Below are 9,780 nucleotides of genomic sequence, written 5' to 3' on the forward strand. Positions count from 1 at the left end.
AAAATGTGAAAAGACATCATAATGATTTAGTATAGATAATTAATAACTAAATACATACAAATTAAAAACTTAACTTGAAATAGTCATCATAATTTATAAAAACAAAAAGTTAAAAGGACTTATTCTATAAAAAAAATAAACAATAATCATTTCCCCAAAGTTATAATTTATTAACTAACATGTCAAACAACTAAAACTCGTTTAGTATCGTGTTGAGAGCAAAGCCAAAGACCATCATCTCTCTTATCCCCCACTTTTCTTGAAAAACAACTTTCCGTACTAGACGAAGACGACTCTGCGTCTGCTTCATTTCTTTCGTTTTTGCACAGATCCTTTGGAATCTAACCCCTAAAAAGGATTTCCCCGTCGATTTCTTGTTTCAAGATTGATATCTTCCGATCTCTTTCAGCTTTCACTTATTTTCTGTACTTTTCCTCTGTTTCTTCATTCGCCGGCAGCACAAAATCGTGTATATATATCCATTAATATATCATCATCGAGTCCTTGATTAACGTGTTTCAAATATCACATTTTGATTTTGATATCTGACCACACGATTTTGACCATCCCGATGATGTAGGTTCTAGGGTTTTATACTGATTCATTTGTTTTGTTATCTGTATATCGTAAAATCGGCACCCAAACTTTGTTTATTATCATATAACTTCTTCGCTCGAATTCGTCGTCATTATTGTTAAGAATCTTCATATCGAAGTGTCAAAACTCAGTTTATAGTTGTGGAAATTACGATTTTGGAGCTTTTTGTTGTAGCGGATCATTTCTGTGGTTTTAGGTAGATCTGGTGGATTTTGGCGTTTTGAGCCGGTGAATTTTTGCATAGATTTGAAGCACGAAAGATAATTATTTGATTTATTTGTGCGGATTTAATCATGGATCATGTGATTGGTGGAAAGTTTAAGCTTGGGAGGAAGATTGGTAGTGGATCTTTTGGAGAGCTTTATTTGGGTAATTATTATCAACATATTTCCACTCTGATGCTCTCCTTATTGCTGAGATTCTAATGATTTGGTTGTCTGTATACTTGATTTCTGTATTTTCAGGAGTAAATGTACAAACTGGAGAAGAAGTTGCGGTTAAGCTGGTATGTATGGGGCTTTACTTCATGTAACTAAATCCTATTGCTGTTTTTTTGATAATTCTGTATGTATGCATATATATAGCTCACAGTTTCTTGAAATAAAGTTGCAACTTGCAAGTGAACTTCATTTGAAGTTTTGGTATTTGATTTTCTGTGTAACCTTGCCATTAATGTTCTAATAGATCTGTTCATTGCATGACAAAACACCCCACAAAAGAAAGGAAATATGTCTATTCTATACTTCATAGCAGAAATTTTTGTCTTAAAGACTAAAAAGCTGATCATGATATGACCTCAAGTACTTCACGTTTACATCAAAGTTCTTCAAAAGATATCTTAGCAATCATAAAAATTGATTTCATAAATAAACAATCTTAGCTTCTAGTGCATTTATACAGTGAATGAACTTTGAATTGTCTATGCTTACAGGAATCTACCAAAACAAAGCACCCTCAACTTCACTATGAGTCCAAATTGTACATGCTTCTCCAAGGAGGAAGTGAGTCCTATTCCATTTTTATTGTTCTTATTACATTATTTCATCAAATAATTTGTTTTACATTCTTATCAATAAATATAATGCAGCTGGTGTACCCCACTTGAAATGGTTTGGTGTTGAAGGAGAATACAATGCTATGGCTATAGATCTTCTTGGACCAAGTTTGGAAGACTTGTTTAATTATTGTAATCGGAAGCTTACACTGAAAACAGTTTTAATGCTTGCAGATCAGTTAGTAAGTATTATGCATTTCAAATTCATAACAAGTTTAAACAAAAGTTATTTGTATCAATGCTTATGCTCTTTTATTGTTTTATTCAGATAAACAGAGTTGAATATATGCATACAAGAGGTTTTCTTCATCGTGATATAAAGCCAGACAACTTTTTGATGGGTCTAGGGCGTAAGGCTAATCAGGTAATATTTTCCACTTGTCATCTTTGGTGCTTAAATAAATTCTTAATATACTTCAATACATTGTTATAATACTCTAGGGTTTAGTTGTTGAATAATTGAATCAAAAGACATGATTCCAAGCTTTTTCTTGATATTTGAGATATACTTCAATACTCACTGAGTAGGTTCAAAGATCCCAACTCACTAACACCAAGTCACCAACCTCCTATAATGACCAAAATGCCCCTCCTTTATTACAGCTACAGTTCTTTTTTTTGTCCATGGATTTATTGTTTTTGTATATGTAATTATGTATTCTTGAATTGAAAGAGCTTTTTGTATTGTTAACACAATTTCAACTAACAAGTATGAAACATATTTCTTGTGGTTTTTTTTTTTTTTTTTATTTATTATAAAACAGGTTTACATTATTGATTATGGTCTTGCAAAGAAGTATAGGGATCTCCAGACTCACAGGCATATACCATATAGGTATTGGAATAAACTTGTTAAAACAAATAAATACAATAACACTTTAATTGATTTGTTTATTATAATATGCTACTTTCATAACCCACTATTACAACATGTCAACATTTTCCTTTGAAAAATATACCCAATTATAACAATGTCATCCAAATACAAAACAATTTCACTAATAATAAAGAAATTTGAAAGTATAATGCTATATATGTGTTAGAGTTTTCAAAGTAAGATTCTTTTTCGAAAGTACAATGTTGTAATTGAAAGAAATGGAAGTAGGATTGTATTTCTTGCATTCATTTATCTTTTTTATTATTTATGTTGACAAAGATTTATAAATATATTTCAGGGAAAACAAAAATCTTACAGGAACAGCTCGTTATGCAAGTGTTAACACTCACCTTGGAGTTGGTGAGTGAATTTTGAATCATCTTCATTTTTGCTTAGTTTTACACTTTTTGTCTGTGCAAAAGACGTAAATGCCCTCATACTTGTCATAAAAAATAGCCCTATAAAGCTTGTTTATTTTGATTAGTAATGATAATATTATATGGTTATGAATTGCAGAGCAAAGCAGGAGAGATGATCTTGAATCTCTTGGTTATGTACTCATGTATTTCCTGAGAGGAAGGTTGAATTTACTTTACTTTTTAAGCTTAAATGCAAGAAATAGCAATCTACTTTTATTTATATATATTTGTTTAATATAATTTATAACATCCTGCTATTAACTGACTTATAGATTGAAATCAGAAAATAATAATATGGATAAACAAAAGCTTCAATAAGATGCTATTTATTTGGCAGAATTCCCATTTTACCCCTTGTAAATACTTAGATAACATCTGAGGTATACCACATCCCACTTTCGTTTCTTTCCATTACAACATTTTACTTTCATTTGTTTTTTCTTATGAAGGCATTTTGCACTTTGAAAATTCTACCCAATTAAAGTATTTTACTTTCACCCATTTTCTTATTTAGGACATTAATACTTCAAAAAATCTACCCAATTATAGCACTGAAAATTGCTATGTAAATTGAGTAGATTTTTCAAAAATGCTATAATAGGAAGAAATAAAACTAGGATAATAATAATAATAAAAAAAATCCATAAAAGTACATTGCTATTTCTTGCAATTAACCATAAATTTCTAAATTTCTATATCTAAGTTTTTTCTTATCTATATTATGTGTATGCTGTTGTAGCCTTCCATGGCAGGGGTTAAAAGCTGGCACCAAGAAGCAGAAATATGATAAAATTAGTGAAAAAAAGATGCTTACTCCAATTGAGGTATGAATTATTATTTACATCAAAAGTAATTATTCTCTTTTAGTTTTATTTTATTTATTTACTTTTACCTTACAGGTTCTTTGCAAATCTTATCCTACTGAATTCACACAATATTTCCATTATTGTCGATCTTTGCGATTTGAGGACAAACCAGATTATTCTTACTTGAAGAGGCTTTTCCGTGAACTTTTCATTAGAGAAGGTAGAATTTATTTATATTTTTTTTTACATAATTAATTATTTTCTTAAATACGTATCAGTATATTGAACAATAAGTGTTCATGTGTCAAACTTTCTTTATTCAGGTTATCAGTTTGACTATATATTTGACTGGACCATGTTAAAGTATCCCCATGTGGGCTCCAGTTCTAGAGGAAGGGTAAGTCATTTGTTTGTTCATTTTTCTATCTTTTCTGAAATATTATATATTTATTTATCTTTATTATGAGCAGACAACTGCAAAATTACCATTGAACCCTGGAATATCAGCAGAGAGAGCAGAAAGGACCCCAGGTTTGTTTAACTTTTTTTTTTTTTTTTTTTTTACTTAATATACTTGTATTAATTTTAATAGGAGTATTTATCAAATAGAATGAGAAGGAAATCTTAATGGTTGATTATTATATACCATTTTAGTGAAACAAGAGGTTCGAGATAGATTCTCAGGGGCAGTTGAGTCATTTACTAGAAGAAATGGCTCTAGTAGCGGCTTACATGGTGATCAATCAAGGCATAGATCTTCAGAGAATGTTACACCCTCCAAGGATGCAGTGAGTAAAATTTTAAAAAATTTGACTTTTACATTTTTACATATAATAGTAGTAATGTTGTTACATTTGACTATTAATATGGGCAATGTAACTTTATTTAGGTGCATGGTGAGTCAGATAGAGGGAGGATATCACGAAATGGAAGCAGCTCAAAAAGAGCAGTCATGGGAAGCAGCAGCAGACCAAGTTCATCTGGTGAGCCTTCAAAGCGGTTGGGTTCAGGAAGTGGTCGCATATCAACAAATATTACTTCTTCTACTACACAAAGGCTTCATTCTCAACCTGGTTTTGAGTCAAAATCATCATCTTTCACGCGTCCTGTAGTCTCAAGAGGTGCTCGTGGGGATGATGCTCTTAGAAGCTTTGAGTTGCTGACTATCGCCTCAGGGAAGAGGAAATAACATTAAATTAAATTAAATTAAATTCTCAGTTTTTTATTTTGAATACCCATGAGAATTACTTAAGACTTAAAACTACTTGTTTTGTTTCATGCGTATCGATAACTTGTTCACGTAAAAAAATGGATTGTTGTAAGGAAGATTTCTGACTGCTTCAAGTTGGTTTATACTTTATATGTTTTTTTTGAGAAAAAAGCTTTTATAAAAAACGTTACTGTACAATATTACAATGTGCTGTGAGCATCTACGATTGTGGTTTTTTATATAAATTTTTTCAAACCAAACAACTTTTTAAGACTGGAAAATCAATAAGAGAATTGCTAGAGCATCACAGTAGGGTATATATATATATATATATATATATATATATATATATATATATATATATATATATATATATTATTAGGGGTGTGCATTAAACCGCATAAACTGCCCGCACTGCACCAAACCGTACTGCATAATGCGGTTTTGGATGCTCGTGGTGCGGTTTGAGGTTTGTAGTTTTCATAAACCGCACAGCAACATACCATATATATATATATATATATATATATATATATATATATATATATATATATATATATATGCACACATAACATGCTAGAAGCTTACCACTTTTAATACCCTTAATAATGTTTGAGATTTCGATTGATAAACATGAGTCAAAATGGGAAACAAACAATATCAAAAATATGTGTTTATAGTACCATAAGTTCATATTATAAATTTAAGATATTGTAAAACATTTTGATGTTATGCATAAAGAAGATGCTTATACAGACAAGTAATCTTTTCTTCGTAGAATATAAAGCACTACACTTATTATGTTTAAAACTAAATTTAATATTTATGTTTATGGAACCGCATAAACCGCACAAAAACCACAAAACCGCACCGCATAACACGGTTTATTATCTTTACGGTGCGGTCTGCGGTTCCCGAAAATAACAAACCGCATATGCGGTGCGGTTTGTGGTTTTGAGGATAAACCGCACCACGATCACTCCATATATATATATATATATATATATATATATATATATATATATATATATATATATATATATATATATATATTCTTTATCGAAAAAAAAATCTTATAAATATTTATGTTTATGGAAAAGTTCAATAGAGAACCATAATTATGAGTTCTTCAAGGAACCATTTTTTTTCAATTTCTAGAGCTTATTCTTTATCGAAAAAAAAATCTAAAAATATTTAAATTCATATATTAACACTGTGAATATGAAAAATATTTTTCGGATTCACATTGTGAATTTTCGAAGATTCACATTGTGAATTTGACGTAAAAAAAATCGAATTTTATATCATCGGAAAAAGGATAAAAAGTTATGAATTTCTGTATTTTTAGTTTTTTTTTTTTGATAAAAAATAAGTTCTAAAAGTTGAAAAAAAGATTGGTTCCTTGGTTAATTATGGTTCTCTATTGAACCTCACCATATATATATATATATATATATATATATATATATATATATATATATATATATATATATATATATATATTGTTGAAAAAGATTAGGTTGCGTTTAGTTATGGAAAAACAATTTTCATTTTCCGTTTTCCCTTTTCAGTTTTTGTTTTTCGTTTTTAGTTTTCGTTGGAAAATTTAGAAAACATGTTTAGTTAAAACTTATTTATTTTTCATTTTCAGTTTTAGAAATTAGAAAACACGTTTAGATGTGTATATCTTTATTGGTTTTCATTTTTAGAAAACAATAGCGGTGGTAGGGTGGCGGCAGCGGCAACGGCGGGGGGCAGTGGTGGTGTCGATGATGGCGACGGTGGCGATTGGTGGTGGTGGTGGTGATTGCGGCGGCAATGGTGATGCTGGTGATGGGGAAGTGGTGGTGGTGATGGTGATGGTAAGTCGGTTATTGTGGTAGTGGTGTTGGGTGTTTGTGTGTGATTGTGGGTGTAGGTAGAAGTGGAAGTAAGTATGTGTTTATATTTTATAAATATTTGGAATTAGAAAAATGTAGAAAAGAATAATTATTGGTTTTCCAAAAAATTTTAACTTCTTTGTAATTTTAGAAAACAAAAAATTTTCATTTTCCGTGAAAAAATTAGTAAAATAGACGAACTAAACGCGTTTTCAAAATTCTCATTTTTCTTGGAAATTTTTCCAGAAAACGGTTTATTTTTCCGCAACTAAACGTACCCTTAATACGGTAACTTTTTCAATTTGTTTTTTTTGGGACTCTTTGTATTAAGTTGTATGAAAACCTATAGGACCCATCAAATCATTGGAAAACCTAATTGTTAATTAACAAATCCTATGAAAAAGATTCACCAATAGTTATTCCGTTTTCATTGTCTTTTTGGGGTTGAAATAGTTGTTGAAAAGCTCTTTTGTGAATGCTCTCAATTAACTAGTTTTTCTCATGAGTTTTCAATTATTTTATGGATCTATATTTTTTTTTTCTTCAAAGAACATCTTATACAAGCTAACTAAAAAAAATTCTCTTATTGTAGGAGACTCAACAAATTTTTTCTTTTTGAGTTGTGTGGCAAAGATGGGATGGGGGGTGACAATAATGACCACTACCTTGGGCCTAATTGGACAAAATAACAAGACTAACATTTTTTTTAAACCAAAATAGGAAATTCTTTTACCCATTAATCAACCAATTTATTAATATTCATCAAGGTAGACAATATGTAAACTGAAAACTTGATAATGCTAATATGGCTGGTTATTACCGCATAATCATCTCATGTGATTTGTCAATTCTACGACCTGTTACTCACGTGGAATATTCTAATATTTAAATGGATTTTTTTTTGTGTGTGTGTAATTAATCTGTTTATACTTGTATATATCTTTCATTTTAAATTGAAAGATGATGTTGATATGTTGAAATTGATCCAGTTGGCTATCAATTCCCCTGATGAAAGTGAGAATTCAATTTTCGGGAATTTGATGTGAATGAAGACGTTTTGTTGACAAGTGACAATTTGGTTGAAATATTAAAGACAACATGCAATTGATTTGAAGAATCAATTTAGGGAGCTTTTTATTTCATTAAGGGATTTGGTTGAATGGATAATATTTGTTGGGAGACTATTCAGTTTTCGTAGTAGGTATGATTTTGGCTACTTACTAAGTTATTGATTTTTTTAGCAATTTACGAGTCAACATTCAACAACTCGAGGAATCATTACCTACTATGAAAAATGATCCAACAAATTTTATTATTCAACACAATCCACGCTGTATCAAATCTCTAAACCGATTCAAACCGCCTATCTCAAATTCTCAATGTCCTTGATATCAATCTCACATTTCAATCGAATAGTAGCTAACATATCTTTATTCACATTTAAATTCATGTAAACTAAATTGCAAAAAACTAGTTATGTTTTCATAAAATCCACAAATTCCCATTTTCTTAAGGAAATGACACCGGTTGGACCAATTTCAACATATCTATCAAAATGTTCCCAAGTAAGGCCCGTTTGATAGTTGCTATGGGAAAATGCTGTCTGGGAAAGTACTATCTGATATGGAAATAAACCATCTTGTTTGATTGTACATCTGACTGACTGTGTTGAACGATGAAAAATGACCATATTACCATAATGTTTTATACTGTGATGAATGAAGTTGCTGAATAATTATAAAAATGTACAAATTTTCATACAAAATCAAAAATTACACAATAATCATTTAAACTCCAAAAACAAAAATTCATACAAAGTAATCAAACATCAATCAATTAAAATCGAAATAGAATGTGGATTAGGTTGTTTGTAATTTATTGTTTTTCAAGTTGATGTTATATTGTTATTCTTTCTAGCCATTTTAGTTTTTTTGTAATAACCCAACATATGATTCTTGACCCGGTTTATATCCAATAGTGGTGAGATGAATAAGATTATTTAGAATAAATTAGGATGGTGGTGGTGTTGTCCAAAAAAAAAAGAATTAATCAAATAAAAATGAATTAAAAAAATCAACTAAAAATAATCCAATAAAGTAATAATTATTAGACAAAATTGCAAGAATGGTCCTTGTGGTTAGGTTAAAATTGTCACTTTGGGCCAAACAGGTTTGGACTAGCACTCATGGTCCACAAGTATTCATTTTTTTGCCACTTTGGTCCAATTTACTTTAAATTCTTTTATAATGACCATTTTGCCCTTTGTTTTTATTTTTTTTAGTTTATTTATTTATTTAAATAGTTTCATAATTAAAAGAAAAAGAAAAAAAATCCCCCTCTCTCTCTCTCTCTTAAACTCTCTCTCTCTCTCTCTCTCTCTCTCTCTCTCTCTCTTCATTGTAGACCCCATATCTTCATTGTCCTCTTCTTCTTAAGGATATGTAGAAAAAAGAAACCCTAATTGTAATCTCCATTATCAAAAGCAACTTTGCCCATTAATCTGTATCTCAACAAGATCCAATAGTTTTCAGACGAGCTTCTGTGTGTGAGAGAGAGAGAGAGAGGAGAACCCTAATTGTTGTTCTAACTCTGAAACGAAGTTTGTAAATGGGGGTTTCAGATCCGCCTCCTCTTGAGAATCAAAGAGCTTCATCTTTACAGACAAAAGCACAACGATGAAGACCAAACCACCGGCAACCCCTGAAAACATCTACCGCCACCCCTCTTCACTACCATTTCCAACCATCCCCACCGTCTCTCAACTCTCCTGGCTCCGTCAAATGACCCTCAGGTGAGCTTTAATCAAGTTTGAAGAAGGAAAGAACGCCAAATGACCCTCAGGTGAGCTTCAATCGAGTTTGAAGAAGGAAACAAGGAGACCCTATGGTTTTTAGAGGTTGTCGCCATTCTATTTTCTTTAAATCTTAGGGTTTTTAG

General features: G+C 30.6%; 1 protein-coding gene across 1 annotated transcript; it reads left to right on the plus strand.

Moving 5' to 3' along the window:
• Positions 1–303: 303 nt before the first annotated feature.
• On the plus strand, positions 304–5,113 carry LOC145053204 (casein kinase 1-like protein 10). The gene is made up of 14 exons (XM_079001195.1): positions 304–966; positions 1,062–1,102; positions 1,529–1,598; positions 1,685–1,833; positions 1,920–2,015; positions 2,416–2,486; positions 2,827–2,888; positions 3,045–3,108; positions 3,687–3,771; positions 3,847–3,973; positions 4,077–4,150; positions 4,224–4,284; positions 4,408–4,541; positions 4,643–5,113. Exons 1-14 carry the CDS (start codon positions 891–893, stop codon positions 4,940–4,942), a joined length of 1,410 nt encoding a protein of 469 aa, XP_078857321.1. The 5' UTR covers positions 304–890; the 3' UTR covers positions 4,943–5,113.
• Positions 5,114–9,780: the final 4,667 nt, after the last annotated feature.

The sequence above is a fragment of the Lactuca serriola genome, chromosome 5, assembly GCF_051521515.1.
Source record: "Lactuca serriola cultivar US96UC23 chromosome 5, Lser_US96UC23_V15, whole genome shotgun sequence".
In the NCBI taxonomy this organism is placed as follows: Eukaryota; Viridiplantae; Streptophyta; class Magnoliopsida; order Asterales; family Asteraceae; genus Lactuca; species Lactuca serriola.

Bases quoted from the DNA above. Each gene is read 5' to 3' on its own strand.
- LOC145053204 (XM_079001195.1), top strand. From the start codon at position 891: ATGGATCATGTGATTGGTGGAAAGTTTAAGCTTGGGAGGAAGATTGGT. The intron at 2,889-3,044 runs GTGAGTGAATTT...TATGAATTGCAG, and splicing joins TAACACTCACCTTGGAGTTG to AGCAAAGCAGGAGAGATGAT. The intron at 3,109-3,686 runs GTTGAATTTACT...ATGCTGTTGTAG, and splicing joins ATGTATTTCCTGAGAGGAAG to CCTTCCATGGCAGGGGTTAA.